An 18,424-nucleotide genomic window follows, 5' to 3' on the forward strand; every position below is an offset into this window, starting at 1 on the left:
CATGCAGCAGTGTATACACTTTATATTGGAGAGACCCAAGGATTAATTTTAGATGTGTGGGAGCAGTGTGGTTATTCACTGATGACAAAATGGCACTCATCAGTTCAAAAGTTCAAAATGTTGAGTTGTTTTTCTCTGACAGAAAAGGATTGCCATATTGTCAAGATTAGTTTTGCTTTAAAGGCCAAGAGGGACGAGGAGTGTGGTTTGAGAGGAAAGCAAGGGAAGAAGGAGCCCACTAAAATCCTGTGCCCCCAGAAACCTGGAACCAATCCTGGAGATTCAGCTCCCCTCCCCAGTGGCCCAAACTTTTCAGCCAAAAGTATTCAGTGGAGAACTAATGCAGGGGTCTAAAGCCTCGACTCTTTGAGCTCTAGAAATCTTATAATTGTCCCGTGCAGCCACACTTTGTTGGGGAAGATTAATACTTCCAGGGTTCCACAGAATAAGGGTGACTAATATGGTGCCCTCTAGATGTTGCTGAGCTACATCTCCCATCATACTTGACCGTTGCCAGCTATGAGTGTTGGGATCTGGAGTCCAACACCAACATCTGGAAGGCACCAGGTTAGCTACCCTTGCAGAGTGAAATCAGGACTAGCATCAGCATGTGGCATCCTTGGGCGGTTTCAGGCACTTCAGCATCCCAGTGGGGCCTACCTGCGATTGAGAGATGCAGTGATGGGCCTACTGTGGAAAATTAAAACGGTGTCTTTTCTCTTGACACTTACTGGAGATTGCTGCCATCCACCACCACCAGACAGTCCTGCCAATGTGGCCCAATGGTTTAGGAAGCTGCCCACCAGGGATTGCAACTCCCATTGGCCCCAACCAGCCTGGCCATATGATGCAGGTCCTGATGGGAGTTGTAATCTAGCAAGCTCAGAAGGACACCAGCTTGGACCTATTGGATATTTCATTATCCAAGCTTCACAAGTTGTGCTACAAAGTCTGACAAGAAAGGAATGTGGAGAAGCTTCCTTGGAGGATTACCTGAGGGGGCATCAGGAGAAGATTGGGGCTCCCTGCAGCATTCCAGCACAACATCTGATTTTGCAAAGTTCACAAACATTGCCGCTGGCTTCACTGCTGAAATTTCCTAACAAGAGAGCGAGGCACTTGTGAATCTGTAAATGGGCATTTACAAGCTGCAAATAACAAATCTAGCATGCAAAAAAAACAAGCGACAACAACAAGAACTTGAGCCTCAGGGTTTTGAGTCAGAAAAACTGCTGTTATGCTTTGGGAAAAAATAGATATGCATAAATAACCCAAAGCCCTCAGAAGGTAATATTTTGAAAAGAAATAAATAAAATGGACTAATGAGCTGCCTGTTATTTATTTCCCTCTCATTTTTGGAGGGGGAGGAATCTGCTAGATGTATTTACAATGAAAGCATTTGGGGGAGCTGATGGGACTAAACATTGACTGCCTTTTTCTGGGCAGAATCCAGACAAGTGCTGCTTCTGTGCAGCTTCCATTCATTTCCAGTGGGGCTTCTGGATCTTCATTTTGGGCATATTGCTGAGCACCCATAGCTCCTCCAATCCACAATCTGTGTTCTTGCACGTCAAGATTGATTTTAAATATTTATAATGTGCCCTTCATCTGTGTAGATATAAAAGGGCAGAGTAATACAATACATAATACAAACCAGCCGTACAGTAAAATATAAAATAATAAAGCACCACATCAGTATGGACAGTGATAGCTGAAACCACAAAGGGTTTTATCCAACCAAGGCTCCATCTGCGCTATACATTCAAAGCAGTACCACATTAAATAGCTATTTGTTGTTGTTGTTGTTTAGTCGTTTAGTCGTGTCCGACTCTTCATGACCCCATGGACCAGAGCATGCCAGGCACTTCTGTCTTCCACTGCCTCCCGCAGTTTGGTCAGACTCATGTTTGTAGCTTCAAAGACACTATCCAATAGTGTATTACACAATAGTGTAAATACACTATCCAATAATGTATTACACAATAGTGTAAATAGCTATGGCTTCCCCTAAATAATCTTGTTAGTTGTTGATTTTTTGTTGCGATTCTACATACTTTGGGGTATGTTAATACTACTCTGTTGTGTCTCTGTTGCTTCATTGGCGTGATGGTAAACTTCTGCTCTTTAATCTGCTGTTTAATTGTGCCAAATGTGCTTCATTGACAGTGGTGTTTGGTCAGTTTGCCTTCTTCCAGACCGCTCTCCATGATATCATCGAAGTGCATGATGGACCCAACCAGCATTCCCGTCTCCTCAGCTCTCTCTCTGGTACTCACACAGGTAAGAGTATGTTCCCCCTCTCACCCATCTCCCTTTTGGAGACAGAAAGGCTCCCTAAGATCCTAAGCTTGCTTGGGCCATACATACTGCTCAGGCATCATTCAGTAGCGTGGAGAGAAAACTGAGGGCCACAGCAACAGGTAGAATCATAGAGTTGGAAGAGACCACAAGGGCCATCGAGTCCAACCCCCTGCCAAGCAGGAAACACCATCAGAGCACTCCTGACATATGGTTGTCAAGCCTCTGCTTAAAGACCTCCAAAGAAGGAGACTCCACCACACTCCTTGGCAGCAAATTCCACTGTCGAACAGCTCTTACTGTCAGGAAGTTCTTCCTAATGTTTAGGTGGAATCTTCTTTCTTGTAGTTTGGATCCATTGCTCCGTGTCCGCTTCTCTGGAGCAGCAGAAAACAACCTTTCTCCCTCCTCTATGTGACATCCTTTTATATATTTGAACATTGCTATCATATCACCCCTTAACCTCCTCTTCTCCAGGCTAAACATGCCCAGCTCCCTTAGCTGTTCCTCATAAGGCATCGTTTCCAGGCCTTTGACCATTTTGGTTGCCCTCCTCTGGACACGTTCCAGTTTGTCAGTGTCCTTCTTGAACTGTGGTGCCCAGAACTGGACACAGTACTCCATGTGAGGTCTGACCAGAGCAGAATACAGTGGCACTATTACTTCCCTTGATCTAGATGCTATACTCCTATTGATGCAGCCCAGAATTGCATTGGCTTTTTTAGCTGCCGCATCACACTGTTGGCTCATGTCAAGTTTGTGGTCAACCAAGACTCCTAGATCCTTTTCACATGTACTGCTCTCAAGTCAGGTGTCACCCATCTTGTATTTGTGCCTCTCATTTTTTTTGCCCAAGTGCAATACTTTACATTTCTCCCTGTTAAAATTCATCTTGTTTGTTTTGGTCCAGTTCTCTAATCTGTCAAGGTCGTTTTGAAGTGTGATCCTGTCCTCTGGGGTGTTAGTCACCCCTCCCAGTTTGGTGTCATCTGCAAATTTGATCAGGATGCCCTTGAGTCCATCATCCAAGTCGTTGATAAAGATGTTGAATAAGACCGGGCCCAAGACAGAACCCTGTGGCACCCCACTAGTCACTCTTCTCCAGGATGAAGAGGAACCATTGATGAGCACCCTTTGGGTTCGGTCAGTCAGCCAGTTACAAATCCACTGAGTGGTAGCATAGTCAAGACCGCATTTTACCAGCTTCTTTACAAGAATATCATGGGGCACCTTGTCAAATGCCTTGCTGAAATCAAGGTAGGCTACATCCACTGCATTCCCTTCATCTACCAGGCTTGTAATTCTGTCAAAAAATGAGATCAGGTTAGTCTGACATGACTTATTTTTCAGAAATCCATGCTGACTATTGGTGATCACAGCATTCCTTTCTAGGTGCTCACAGACTGTTTGCTTAATGATCTGCTCCAGAATCTTCCCTGGTATTGATGTCAGACTGACTGGGCGGTAATTATTTGGGTCCTCTCTTTTCCCCTTTTTGAAAATAGGGACAACATTTGCCCTCCTCCAGTCTGCCGGGACTTCGCCTGTTCTCCAGGAATTCTCAAAGATGACTGCCAGTGGTTCTGAGATCACATCTGCCAGTTCTTTTAATACTCTTGGATGCAGTTCATCTGGCCCTGGAGACTTGAATACATCTAAACTAGCCAAGTATTCTTGTACTATCTCCTTAGTTATTCTGGGCTGTGTTTCCTTTGCTGAATCATTTGCTTCAAATTCTTCAGGTCGGGCATTGTTTTCTTTATCAGAGAAGACTGAGGCAAAGAAGGCATTGAGGAGTTCAGCCCTTTCTGTGTTCCCTGTTTGCATTTCACCATCTTCTCCTCTGAGTGACCCCACTGTTTCTTTGTTCTTCCTTTTGCTACGAACATACCCATAAAAGCCTTTTTTGTTGCTTTTAACCTCTCTGGCAAGCCTGAGTTCATTCTGTGCTTTAGCTTTTCTGACTTTGTGTCTACACGTGCTGGCTATTTGTTTGAATTCCTCTTTGGTGGTTTCCCCCCTTTTCCATTTTTTGTACACATCCTTTTTTAATCTTAACTCAGTTAAAAGTTCTTTAGATAGCCACCTTGGCTTCTTTAGGCACCGTCCATGTTTCTGTCTCATTGGTATTGCCTGACGTTGTGCTTTTACTATCTCCCTCTTAACAAACTCCCAGCCATCATGAACTCCCTTTCCTTTTAGTATTACTGTCCATGGGATTTCACCCAGCACTTCCCTAAGTTTTATGAAGTCGGCTTTCTTAAAGTCAAGAAATTGAGTCCTAGTATGCTTGGCTGCTCCTTTCCGCTGTACAGTAAACTTCAGAAGAGCATGATCACTCGCACCTAATGATCCTTCCACTTCTACCCCACTAACCAGGTCATCAACATTGGTTAGGACCAGATCTAAAATGGCTGTTCCTCTTGTTGCTTCTCCCACTTTCTGGACAATGAAGTTGTTTGCAAGGCCAGTGAGGAATCTGTTTGACCTTATGCTCTTGGCTGAGTTTGACATCCAACAAATATCCGGGTAATTGAAGTCCCCCATTACTAATATCTCCCTTCCTTTTGCATGCTTGGCCATCTGTTCCAGGAAGGCATCATCTATGTCCTCCGTTTGGCTTGGGGATCTATAGTAAACTTCCACAATGAGGTCACTGTTATTCTTCTCTCCCTTAATTTTGACCCAAATGCTCTCACTTTGGCTTTGAGGTTCTAAATCTTGGATCTCTTCACAGGTATACACATCCCTGACATATAACGCCACTCCTCCTCCTTTCTTGTCTGGTCTGTTTCTCTGAAATAGATTGTATCCCCCCATTATTACATTCCAATCGTGGGACTTATCCCACCAGGTTTCAGTGATGCCTGTTATGTCATATTTAGTTTGCTGTACCAAGAGCTCAAGCTCATCTTGTTTATTTCCCATGCTTTGCGCATTAGTGTACAGACATTGAAGTCCATTAATCATTCCCCCGTGTCTCTTATTTAAGGATTTTTTCCTCCCACCACTAGGTCTGCGTGCTGTTTGCTCCATTTGGTCTATGACATTTGGATGATCATCTTCATCAATTGATAGACTCCTACCTTCAGGAGCACTGTCTACCTCCCCCACATTAGTCAGTTTAAAGCCCTCCTGATGAGGTTTCTGAGATTTTTGGCAAAAACATTTCTCCCAACCGTTGTGAGGTGCAGCCCATCGCTTGCCAGAAGTCCATCTTCAAGAAACTGCAGTCCGTGATCTAAGAATCCAAACCGTTCCTGTTTACACCATTTGCGAAGCCAGCTGTTCACTTCCACTATTTTTCCCTCTCTCCCTGGGCCACGTCGTTCAACTGGGAGGACAGATGAGATGACAATTTGTTCATTTAATTGTTTCAATTTCCTGCCCAGAGCCTCGTAGTCTCTTTTGATCTTCTGGAGGCTATTGCTTGCAGTGTCATTGGTTCCCACATGAACCAAGAGGAAGGGGTATTTGTCAGTGGGTTTTATGATTCCTTGCAGTCGTTCAGTTACATCTTGGATCTTAGCCCCGGGGAGACAGCACACTTCCCGAGACATCTTGTCAGGCCCACAGATCACTGCTTCTGTTCCCCTCAGTAGGGAATCCCCTATCACCACTACATGCCTCCTCTTAGGTTTGGTCGGGGTTCTTCCGTGAGCTGTCCGTTCTAAGGTCGCCTGCACATTCCCTGAGGACTGACTTTGCTGCTCGTCTTCATATACCTGATCGACTGTAATGAGGGAGAGATCCTCAAATGGAGTCTGCTCTTCGTCTTCCATGCTAGGGGAGAGGACTTCAAAGTGTATTTCTAAACAATCAGAGCGAACCCTGGGCCTCCTACTTCTTTGAGTCACGTTTCTCCATATATCTGGCTCCTGTGTTGGTGAACTAGCCTCCTTCTCAGGGGAGTCCCCTGTCTCCTCCTTGGTGGAGACGGTGTGCTCTGTTGCTTCCAAGAAGAGCTCCAGCTCTCAGGTAGCCCTAACTAAGTGATTTTGACATATGCAGCTGAATTCCAGTTGTTGGGGGAAACGAGCGGGAGAGTGATATTGCCCTCCTGTCCTGCTAGTGTGCCTTTCAGAGCAGAATGCTTGACTGGATGGGCCTTTAGTCTGATCAGTTGCTTTGTTCTTGTGAGGGAGTGGGTGAGTTTGTTCCATTTTATGTTGCTTCCCACTCAAACACCCTGAAGCAATTTACAACCAACGTATTTAAACCCCCGCACGCAATAAAAATCACATAAACATTAAAAACAGATTTAATGGTACAGTATCGTAATATCTTTTCGGTGGCCTCCAGAAAAAGAAAAAGAACATCTTTGCCTGTTGCCGGAGCAATGATAAGAGGCTTGTTCATGCAGTGCACTGAGCACAGGTACAAGCTGTCTCTACACATGTGCAAGTGTTCGTGTAAAAGTGTACGCTTATTGGTTTGCACTCTGTAAAGTGGGGTGAGGGGGAGAACGGGTAGCTGCTATAGACAAGGCCTTTTGTAGAGGATGCCTGGTACATTCGTGCCTAGCATAACTGAAATCTGGGCTACACTTCCCTGGGGTAGACATGGAAGGCATATATGGAAGCTTGACTTGTGGGAAAGTCCTGAAACTAGAGGAGAGATGAGAATAGGATGGATGTGGGGCAGGGTGTATGGCCTACATAGCTTAGTGGGGAGTCAGGAGAAGGTCCATAACATACCTGCCCTGCAGTAGAGTGTTGCCTGTGTAATTAAGATATCTTTTGTCACATGGGTGTGCAGAGCCCAAAACGCAAAGAAAGGATTGCAATGTATCCCCATTCCTGTATTACGAGGGATAAAGATCTGTGTCTTATTGGGCTTCCAATATAGGTACGCTACTTCCCATATGGCAAGAGGCTGAGAATGGGGTTGATCAACACAACACTAAGAAGTTGTGCCATAGTCACATGTTCACTCAGGTGTAGGGCACCTTTGTGAACCACTGCTGTGCTGCTCTGACCTCTGCACCTTAAGCCTGAGGTTCCCCTCTCCTGCCCTACAGAATTCATATTGCCACCTTATTGGCTTGCTGCACCAGACCAATCCTGGCTTCACTTAGGTGAGAACTGTGCTTTATTGTATTTTCTTTGGGAGTTGTTATTTTTGTTGTGTGCTTTCTCCTTCCCTAGGTGAATCTTTGCCTTTAGCCACCACCAACCAAATCCTCATCAAGTTCAGTGCCAAAGGTCAAGCCACAGCCAAAGGTTTCCATTTTGTCTACCAAGGTAGGCAGAGATATCAATAACCAAACTGGAATGGAGGCATGTGTTGGGTGGTGTGGAAGCCATCAAGGGAGGGTCACTCGGGAGAGAGTTATTTGGGAGGATCATAGCCTAAATCTCACCAAGCAAAGAGGAGTATGGTTGTGCAATATATTACAAGGAGCAGATTTAAATCCAGAACTAATCTGGGCTGAGTGCTCTAGTGTTAATGTATTTATGCCAGTCACTCCTGCTGTCCCCATCTCTCCTCAAGTGTGCCCTGATGAGAAGACTACTCACTTGTAATTGTTCTTCATCATTCCCTCTAGTAGTGAGCTCAGCTTGTGAGTGTTAACAGAATTGTAGCTCAGACAAGGAGGGGCAGGGAAATAGAGAAAGTGACCAGCATACTCAGGGGAATGAAGAGGGCAGAACAGTCAGCTGATGACCAAGTATGCTCAGTGGCCACAAAATGCTAGGGATACAGAAAACCAGAGAAGGAAGTGAATGGAGCATCCTGGAAGAGAGGATATGGCTGGCTGGAACCCTGAACAGGAGCGCTCCACATTGAAACATTTTGTTGCAGGTCTCACTTGTCTATTTTTCTTTTGAAATGCCCACTCCCTTTCCACTAAAATATGTTCAAAGCTATATATATAGCTACCCCTGACTAGTCACAAAATTCTGCCTCATTCTGAGCATAACCAAGAAACAGTAAGCCACCTTGAATCCCAGTTTGGAAGAAAAGCAGGGAATTCTATCTATGTATCTCCATATCCAGGTGGGACAGGAAAAGTCTACTGCCTGAAACCCTGGAGAGCCTCTGCTAAGCCAATGCAGGCCATACTGAGCTAGGGAGACAAAGACTCTGACTTTGTTGCTGTGTTTCAGCCATGGCTTCCCTCTGCAGAGAATAGCAGGGTTAGGAAGGTTCCCAGTTGTATGTGCCTCTGTGGAGAGGATGGAAAGGAGACTGCCTCTGTGTGCTTGCCTTCTGGCTTTGGTCTAGATACCTCTCTTATTGCGAGTCAAAACACTGCTTTTATATTCTTTTGACAATTTTACTCTAAGGGAAGGAAAAATAAATCTTTCCCTGTGGTGTTTTTCAAAAGCTTAATTGGGAGCCCATAATTAATGACAATTCTGGTGTGCATGATTTATCCCAGTAGGGAAAGCATACAAAGTCATCAGATGTTCCTCCCTCAGGAGGGCTTCATAATTTTTGATAGCCCCTAGATATCCTGGGTAGCTCAGCTTAGTTGCAAGCTTGAGCCTCCGCAGGAAGGCTCGACCCTGATTTCTTTTGACGCTTTTTTGCACTAATCAGAGAACCTTTCAGTTGACTCTCGTACCTAATTATGGGGGAAGAGATTTTGATAGCAATTGTTAATGATTTAACCGAATCAAAGACTCTGATGAAGTCAAATAAAAATTGCCGCCTTCCCTCCAGAGAGTTAATTGCAGCCTCTCCTGGGCTGCACAATCGTTTCTGATTGCCTTTTGGAGAGGAATAGCAATGGGAGTAATCCCCACCCAGCATCTGACCTCTCTTAAGTCCACATCAAACACCTTTCCATTTGGACGCTGTCTGCTTTGGTGGCCAGTTCTTGCCTCCTTTTGCTGGCCACATGCAGGAGCGGGTGGATGACTTTAGCTATATCAGTGTGGCATGTATGAGAAGTTTTCAACAGCTGAGGATTATCTCCAACAGCAAAGCAGGGAGTGAATTTATTGTGTCTGTCTAATGTGGGTGGGTGGGGTGGATCAACCTGAGGAGCCACATTCATTTGAGGGGCAACCTTCCAGGATTATTGCTTTAAGGGTTTGCTCATCTTAGGCATGTATTCTGCTCTGTAACTTTCTCCCCCTGTGTGTTTGTTGAAGCTGTCCCACGAACTAGCGCCACGCAGTGCAGCTCTGTGCCTGAACCCCGCTATGGGAGGCGGATAGGCAGTGATTTCTCCGTGGGGGCTGTGATCCGGTTTGAGTGCACTGCTGGTTATGCCCTCCAAGGATCCCACAGCATTGAGTGCCTGACCATGCCCGGAGCCCTTGCTCAGTGGAATTCCTCTGTGCCTACTTGTGTTGGTATGTACCTATAAAATCTGGAACAGCACTGAACCCGACTACAGATCTGTGATCTGTTCAGTTCCAAGATTCCTGGAGGGTCATGGGCTTAAGCTAGGATTTGAGCTGGTGCTAGCACCAAGGGACAGCAGGCAGGGACTCCTGTTTTCATTAACCATGCAAGGGAGCAAGGCTAGGCACACAATGCTGATAAACAGACATATCCTAACCTTTATGTGTAAGATTGAAGGGGAAGTTTGGCTGCTTACTCTTCTTTGGCATTTTCTCCACTGTTTCTGATGTGAATTCCATTCCTCCAAAAGCACGTCTCCTCTTGACAAGATGCCTTTCGGAAACCAATGATTCTGAAGGCATGGTTTCTTGTTGATCATATTGCTCCTGTCATTAGAAGGGGCTTCTAGCCCATTTCCAAGTGCAATTCAAGATTCTGGTACAACCCTAACAATCCTAACTGCCTTGGAGACATGTTACCTGAAGGTTGGCTTCCTCTCACAAATACCTATCCAGGCCTTAGAGCAATCTCCCAAGGCCCTTCTCCAATAGCTCGTGCCAAATGAAGAGCGAGAGCTTTTTCTGATACATAATGAACGGCTATATCTCGGGAGTACAGAATTTTCTATGCATGCAGGAAGTCCCAAGTTTAACTCCCAGTATTTCCTGGTAAGACTGGGAGTGAACTGTGCCTGAAACCTGGGTAAGCTTCTCCCAGTAAGTGTAGACAATATTGAGCAAGACTGACCATTTTTATTACTTAGGATATGACAGTTTAATTGTTCAAGGGAAGGATACACAGCATAGCTGTCAAATTTTCCCTTTTCTTGCGAGGGATTCTATTCAGAATAAGGGAATTCCCCTTTAAAAAAGGGAAACGTTGACAGCTATGATGCACAGCTCAGTGCTTTGCATGCAAAAGGCCCTAGGTTCTATTGTAAAAATTCTGGTGTTGCTTTAAGCTTTGTTGCATGGATGTTATCTGTGGCTGCAGGCACCACACTGCATTAGATTTTATGGTTTTATGGTCTAATTATTTTTTAAATCTTTTTGTAAGTGTCCCAGAGAACCATTATTGTTGGGCTGCATATGAATGTTATGAATAAATCTTAGGACTTAGGGGAAAGTGAAAGCCGATAACAGTGTTGATAGAGAGTAGTAGCAGCCTGCTAGCAATTAGGAAGCCTCATATGGAATAGACCTGTAGCAGCCTCTCTTCTATGTTTCAGTGCCCTGCGGTGGAAACTTAACTGAGCGAAAAGGCACCATTTTGTCCCCTGGGTTCCCTGAGCCCTACTTGAACAGCCTCAACTGTGTATGGAAAATAACCGTCCCTGAAGGAGCAGGAATACAGGTAAAACATTAGAGGAATGCCCTGTTTGGTAAGCTCAGTTGAAGGACTTGTACAGCAGTCCCAGTCCAAATATCCCAAGAGCAATAAAAACTCCCTCCTGATGTAGCCAGATATGTCAGGATCCTAAATGGGACCAGGAGCTGAGAACTTCTGAGGCCTGCATGTAATGAGCTCCACTGACTGCTTGTCCACTTCCAGGTGCAATGCAAAAGGTAGTCTGCAATGCAGGGGGGGGGGACCCAGAACAGGTCTAGGGGTGCATAGGGGAAGGGGGTAAGTTGTACAAGGGTGAATCATTGCACTAATATAATGAGAGACTTCACTCTTGGCCAAAGTACAGCTGCTTACCTTTAATGGTCTGAACAGCAGCGGGCCCAGGTATCTGGAGTGACATTTGGAGTAGTGTGCATTCTCCAGCCCAGGGTCTCTGGAGTCAGTTGCTGAAGATGCTGGGGCCAGAGTTAAGGTGTGAATCTGAGCACAGGTGAGGGCAAGGAGCAAACTGCAGAAGGCAGAAGATGCTGGCTGTGCTCTGCCCCACAGTCAGAGGCAGCAATGTTTGTGAATACCTCTTGCTGGAAGCCACAGGAGAAGAAAAAGATTTCATGCTCAGGTCCTGCTTGCCGGTTTCCCACAGGTATGTCGTTGGACACTGTGAGAACAGATGCTGAACTAGATGGGCCATTGGCCTGATCCAGCAGGCTCTTCCTATGTTCTTATCTTGGCAAGGAAAAGTCAGAAGGCCAGTGTCTTTATGATAGGCCTGGCCAACACAGAAGTCCATTCTGCCAGCTGTCAAATTTGGCACATGAGGCTGATCTTGATATCTGGCCTGTGGAGCCAAAAAGGTTCCTCACTCCTGGCTTAGCAGAAGAATGAATCAGTCAGCGGGACCCTCCTGGTTGAAACTATCCAAGAGCCTGTTCTTATCTACTTTCTGCTTTGAGTCCAACTTTGATTAGACAATGGTTGGACACTGCCTGCTTCCACTATGAGCCTTGGGATTTGGCTACATTAGTTATGACACTGTCACACCAGATGGCGCTGTGGAGTTCTGTCTTTCATCAACTTGATTTCCTCCTTTGTGGTTTACAACACATTTTTCTGAAACGCTTTTCTGATATGTCTAGATCCATAGAACTGCACTGGAGTTACTCCACAAGCTACATAACTTTTCACATTTATTTCAGTGGGACCTAGATGCAACTAATTTAACCTAGATCCAGTGTATTATGATGCTGGCTATACTTGTTTGCAATATTCTTAATAATAAAAAATGTATTATTTTATTTTATTTATAGCAACTGCTCTGCTTTGGTAGGCAGGGAAAGGGAAGCAGAGGAACAATTAGTGCCAGCAAGTGAACCTATTTACAACTTCCGAACTAGCAACTGGCATGTCTTTCTGTGGGTGCTACAGCTAATTAACAGATCGGTTTTGTTCTGGGTTTGTTTCCCCTCCCGCTATGTTTAATTTTGCCCTGGATATCTTGTGACTTGTTTGCATTGTTATCAGTATTTCCCACAGGCATTGCTAAGGGGAAAGAGAGGGGTGGGGGGGATACTCACTTTAGCAGAGCAAAACTGTTGGAACAGTTGAGGTGGAGTTGCAAAGCATTTGGCACTTGCAATTTCAAAAGGTGATAATTCATTCATTAATTTAAGCAGGGAGGGAAAGAAAATGAGGAGAAGAGAGAGCAATATCCACTAATGAAGCACTTCTTTTTCTTTGCGCCTTTTGTTTGAAACGCAGTGGAGAATTTTGAGATTATCCTCAGCGAAGCTGCTAATGAATTTTTGGAATATATGCAAAAAGAAAAGCAGGGCTGGATTAAGAGCTTTAGAGGCCCTAAAAATTTAGAAGATTGTGGTGCCCCCATAATTCAAATTCCATTTTTTTTTATAAAAAAAAACCACAATAATAAATGGTAAAATAAACTTTTATTTTTGAAAATGAAACAAAACCTATAGTAAGATGGAATGGAATGTCTATTTTTTGTATACGTCCACTTTATTTATATTTGAATTTTTTTCTCCTACCTTTTCTAATTGCAAAGTATTTGATCAGATCCTCAAACCTAATCTTATGTAACATGTCTGCTTCTATACTTAGTAGAGATAAGGCACCCAGCCTGCCTTGTTGCATAGTAGTTCTGTCGGGATTTTCAACTGAGAAAAGGAACATTCAGCTGAGCGATTTGTGATGATTAATGTTAAAAATCTGACAATGGAAAATTTCTGTGGTGGCCCCCTTTCCTTGATGCCCTAAGCACATGCTTATTTCGCTTAATGGTTAATCCAGACCTGGGGAAAAGTGAAACATTTAAGCAAAACATGACTTTATTCATACAATAGAACTCTCTTCCCACTTCCTGCAATACCACTGCAGCGATTTTCAGGTTTTCTCCTGGAGAAAGCTACCTAGTGTTTTTCAGAAGCTTATTAAGGGTTCCTAAATGAGCAGATCAGTCGTGACAGATACGCTCTCCTAAAAGACAGCCCGATCACTGCTGCTGATCCTCCTCTGCCATGTGCAACCAAAGGGGAATGTTGAATGTGTTCTTGGAAACAGTTCACAGAGGACAGTGGTGAGGCCTAGCAGTCCTGGCCAGCCAGTCTTCTGTGTGACCTGAGTGTGGACTCTTGAATATGCTCAACTATCTGTTTCTTCTGTGCAGGGCTCCTTCAGCTGCCCAGCTGAAGTGCTCCACAGAGGTAGCAAGTACAAAAGCTGCCACAATCATCAAACCCTCATAGCAAAGTCAAATCTCTTTGGAAGCGAAATGGGGCCACCCCCAGAATGCAGCTGTTGCTTCTGCATATTTGGGGGTGCCCTAGATAGGAAGAAGTACAGAAGTTTGAAAGCTGAAAGGGAAAGGATTTGTTCCTTTTGAAACAACTCGCTTGATAGCTTGTGAGCTTACGAGATGTTTATGGCAGCTGAGCCTATAGAGATATCGGATGGGGGGAATAGTCTGCAGAAGCTAGACTCCAGCTCGACTTCATGAGCCTTGTCAGGTTGAGAGCAACTGAGACCCAGAATGTTTTGAGTTTCACTCGCCCAGAGAATAGGCAGGTAAGAGGCGACATGACAGAAGTTTATAAAATTATGCATGGCATGGGGAAAGTGGGTAGAGAAAAGTCTCTTCCCCTTTCATAACACTAGAACCCATGGACTACCAAAGAAGCCGAATGTTCAGAACAGATAAAAGAAAGTTCTTCTTGGCATAGCACATAGTTAAACTATGGATTTCATTCCCACAGGAGGCAGTGAGAGCCACCAACTCCCCCTTCCCATATACCAGTAAAATGTTCTGGTTTAGGGCTGGCAGACCTCCAGTGCCATCAAATGCAGAGGGCTGTTCTGTGCTTTGAATGGGTGCTGGTTTGGAGGCTCACAGAACGTGCAGCCAGTGTCTAGGACGAGGCCCAGCTCCATCGGTGCCCATCCCTTTAGACAGCTGTTAACCCCTGTTTTGTACCGCAGGTATAGGTTAAGTGGTGACAAAACAAGAGGAGGCATTGGAGATGAAAGCGTTCTTGATAGCACAACAGAGGCAGTGTCAGGCCAGTGAGGATTTTATGTAATCATCCTGCTCACTAGCACTTCTGGTATGAATTATTCATCCCAAAGGCAGCTCTTCCCTGGGTGAATTAATTTAGATCCCTGGCAGAAAATACAGGCTGATCCTTCGTGAAATCCTGCACATGAGCGTCAAATTAGAAGCTTACAATGTTTGTGCCCTTCCAGTGTGGGGAGGGGAGCTTTGGGGGTCAGACGGGATGGTGAGAGGGAAACCCCCCCAAGTCTTGTTTCTGTAATGCATGAAATTATTATTAGGGGGATAATTATGCAGATGCTGATTTGGCTGGAGCAATTGGTAAAGACTCGGTGGAGGTCATTAGCATTTCAGTGAGATGGATTCTAAAGGTTTTCATGTTTTTGCTTTTGCTTTAAAGTCCCTGCAAAGTTGTTATTCAGGATAAGCAAGCTAGAATGTCAGAGATAATGGTTTATTATCACTCTTGTGACACACACCTTTTCCCTCCATGGCATTTGGCAGAAGAGGAGGAGCTTTGCACAGCTGTATCACGGATCAAGCACTTCCTAGAGAATGTCCAGGAAAGGCTGAGAGAGACCAAGTTGGGGCTGGTGTATACTATCATCAGAATCAAGTGGTGAAAATTAACCTGGACTTGTACCACTTGAGGCTCCTAGGAGAGCATGTCTAGTATCCTGTTCTTGCAGAAGCCAGCCAGATGCACACAGGAAGCATGCAAGTGTTTCAGGGAACCCTGAGGTATCTTGGGCATTTAATAGGGTTTCCTCAAACAGAACATCACTAACGGCAGAGGAGCTTCCCTGGAAAAAAAACACCACTGGCAACTGCAGGGGCCTGCTTAAGAGCATGCTGCCAGCTTTGGTCTGGCAACAGGGGAGCCCAATTGACCACATGCTAGTCAAGTCTGTGCCCTAGAACAGTGTTCCCCAACCCCCGGGCCGCGGACCAGTGCCGGTCCGTGGATCAATCGGCACCGGGCCGCCTGAGGAACTTCAAATCATTTCACTGTGGCGGGCGGCCGAGACGCAGAGCATTGCGCCCTCTCAAGCCCGCCCATTGTGTGACAATAGCAAATGAAAATTTGCTATTGTTACACTGATGCTCCTCCTGGCCAATCGGGGAGTGGGTCCTCCCGCTTCCTGATTGGCCGAAAGGCAAACCTCACGCCATTGGCCGAGGAGGAGGTGCCACGGGAGGACTGAGGACTCGAGGTCGGAGATGCGGGGACTGAACAGAAGCTGGCGTGAGGTCAGTGCATGGAGGGGGGGACTCAGCACTATCAAACGGAAAGAGGAGCAGCAATGGTTTTATTAGAATGCCCTCTCATTCACCCAGGCCTATTGCACTTATTTAGGTCAACAACTCCTGGGTCGAATGTGTTTGTGCAGGTTCAGGCATAAGTGCACGGGGGGGGGGGTTTCTCTGCTATTGAGGAGACTCAGCACTATGGCGCAAAACAACGGAATAAACAAAACAACAGAATAAACTGGACATAAGCAACACACTTTGGGTGTCATTGTCTCCTATTACCCCCAGATGGAACCGTCTCGTTGCAAAGAAACAAGCTCAGGGTTCTCATTGATTTGGCATTCTAGTGAGTTAAATAAAATAAATCACTTTATATTCATTTTTTGGTGTAGCTGTATTTTATTTTGAAGGCATGTTTAAATACAATTAAATTAAAATTATTAAATCAAAACAAGCGGGCCACGGAAAAATTATCAAACATTTACCGGTCCACGGCGATAAAAAGGTTGGGGAGCACTGCCCTAGAATGTACACTTGCTAGTCAAGGCTGTGCTCGACAGCAAAGCTTTTCAATGCACTTCAGAGTGCCCATCAGGATCCTGACAGATATTTCAACATGGAAAGGATTCTGTGTAGGCAGAAAAGTATGCCAATGGCTACCTCAAATGTTTTGTTTCTTTTTACAAAATTAAATTTGGTTTACTAATTAAAAGGCAACCCATATCATAATTTTTCAGTTCTTTTCTTTTCTCCCTCCCCTTTTCCCAGATTCAAGTGATCAGTTTTGTGACAGAACAGAACTGGGATTCCCTAGAAGTCTTTGACGGTGGGGATAACACAGCCACCATGCTGGGCAGCTTCTCAGGTGAGTTCTGAAGTGGACACAGAATGGGCCTTCACTAACCTGGTGCCTTCCAGATGTTTTGGACTACAACTCCCAGCAGCCCCAGCCAGCTTAACTTCAGACCAGAACATCTAGAGAGCATCAGGTTGGCCTTTGCAGCTCCAGTGTTGACCATTCACCAGGCTTGCCACCTCCAAAGTAATGAAAGAACACCCAAGACAGACAGAGGACAGAAAGATTCCGCTTTCCCTCCATTGCAACTTCTCCTCTAGCTGGGCTTTGAGACTTGCTTCCACGGTCAAGCACAGAAAAGCCTTTTCTTTGGTGGCTCCCTGCTTGTGGAATTCTGTACTTAGGGAAACATGCTTTTTGTAAACATTGCTCTCTTTTTAAGGCTGCTGGTCCTTCATTGGGAGGGCAACTAGTTACATCTGTGAACTCTTTTTGTGTTCATGCTTTTAAGTGGGGTGTGGCTAGGATTGTGTTCCTTTTCTATGTATATATAAATATATATATTTGGGTGAGCAGTTTAGGTCTAATTTTACTGCTGCTTTTGTATGTTTCTTGTTTTCACTATTTATTGAACCCTTTGGTTCAAATGAGACAATTTATGTTAAAAAAGGATGAACAAATATCATCTATTAATGAATGACAATAGTACAAGGCAGCACTTGCACAGACAAGGTGGAGAACAGGTTGAACACTCTTACCCCCATGCACAGTCTCCCCACCGCCACATACACAAACAAATTCCTCCCTCCCATGTTTTGCATGTTAGAAGCAAGCACAAACTTGGAAATACTACATTTCACTCCAAATATTGAATTCCAGTCCAACTTTATGGCTGCTTGAGAAGGGAAGCCTTTTTGTCATTAATCTGGCCAACACAAACTAGCTGGCACCCTGTGGTCTGGTTTAGGCTTGGAGCAGTGCCAACATTTCCAAATTTAATACCCCTTATTTTGAAGGGGTCGGTTTTGCTAATATTTGGGCCTCTTCCCCATCTTGTTCCCTACCTGACTTCTGTGAATGACGTTACTTGTGTGAAGGACAGTGTCATGTTCACTTGAGAGCAGGGTCACACTTTTTGCCCTACTTCCAACATCACATCTGCCACCTTCAACAATGGTGTGTTGTTTGTACCGGTTGTGTGAACTCTTGCTTGCACATAAAGGCACCACATGATCAGGACACCTGTACAGCTGGGTGTCCCAGTTGTGTGGGGAAATTGCACATGATCAAGAGTTTGTGCCTTGAAGTTGTTTTGCAGGCATCCATGTGCAGTACATGGTTCTTGGAGGAAGCAGATGTGATGTTGGATGTAGGGCTTAAAGCATTGTGTTGTCCTATATGTGAGTAATGCATGAATGGTGCTTATATGGAGTAAGAAACTGAGTGGGCAGTAGATTTTTTCAAAACAGGAAAGTGCATCAAAGAAGCAAAGCTGAGAGTGAATCTGTTTGCATTCCTAAACCACAGTTGGAGTCTCTTGCCAAAGCTTTCTGAGCCATTTTTCCACAGAGTTGCATCCATTCCCCTCCAGATCTGCCTTTATTCCTTTCATTTCAGGACCCCAAGCTGTTATTCAGCCAGCAAAGAGGGAAGAACAGTGCCATGAGGGGTCCTCTGTGACTCCCGTACCCCCCCCCATCCCTGTAACTTCTCATCTCCAAATCCTTTTCTCTATCTGTTAGTCCAACCGGATAATGCTTTCTGTGATGAGAAATGCGTCTTTGCGCTTTGAAAACTACATTTCTGAGTATCCCTCTGCTGGCCTCTGTGGAGCCTGATCAAAAATGAACCATGCTGCCAAAGTTAAA

General features: G+C 44.9%; 1 protein-coding gene across 13 annotated transcripts in view; it reads left to right on the forward strand.

Moving 5' to 3' along the window:
* The window catches only part of CSMD2 (CUB and Sushi multiple domains 2), a 501,247-nt gene that overhangs the window by 404,116 nt on the left and 78,707 nt on the right, over positions 1-18,424 (forward strand). For all 13 annotated transcript variants that reach the window (XM_081018274.1, XM_081018269.1, XM_081018275.1 and 10 more), the window contains 5 exons: positions 2,167-2,280; positions 7,446-7,541; positions 9,402-9,605; positions 10,826-10,950; positions 16,529-16,625. In XM_081018274.1, the coding sequence (XP_080874400.1) occupies positions 2,167-2,280; positions 7,446-7,541; positions 9,402-9,605; positions 10,826-10,950; positions 16,529-16,625 (636 nt within the window). The remainder of the gene's footprint in view (positions 1-2,166; positions 2,281-7,445; positions 7,542-9,401; positions 9,606-10,825; positions 10,951-16,528; positions 16,626-18,424) is intronic.

This window comes from Podarcis pityusensis, assembly GCF_964106645.2.
Source record: "Podarcis pityusensis genome assembly, chromosome: 8".
Classification (NCBI taxonomy): Eukaryota; Metazoa; Chordata; class Lepidosauria; order Squamata; family Lacertidae; genus Podarcis; species Podarcis pityusensis.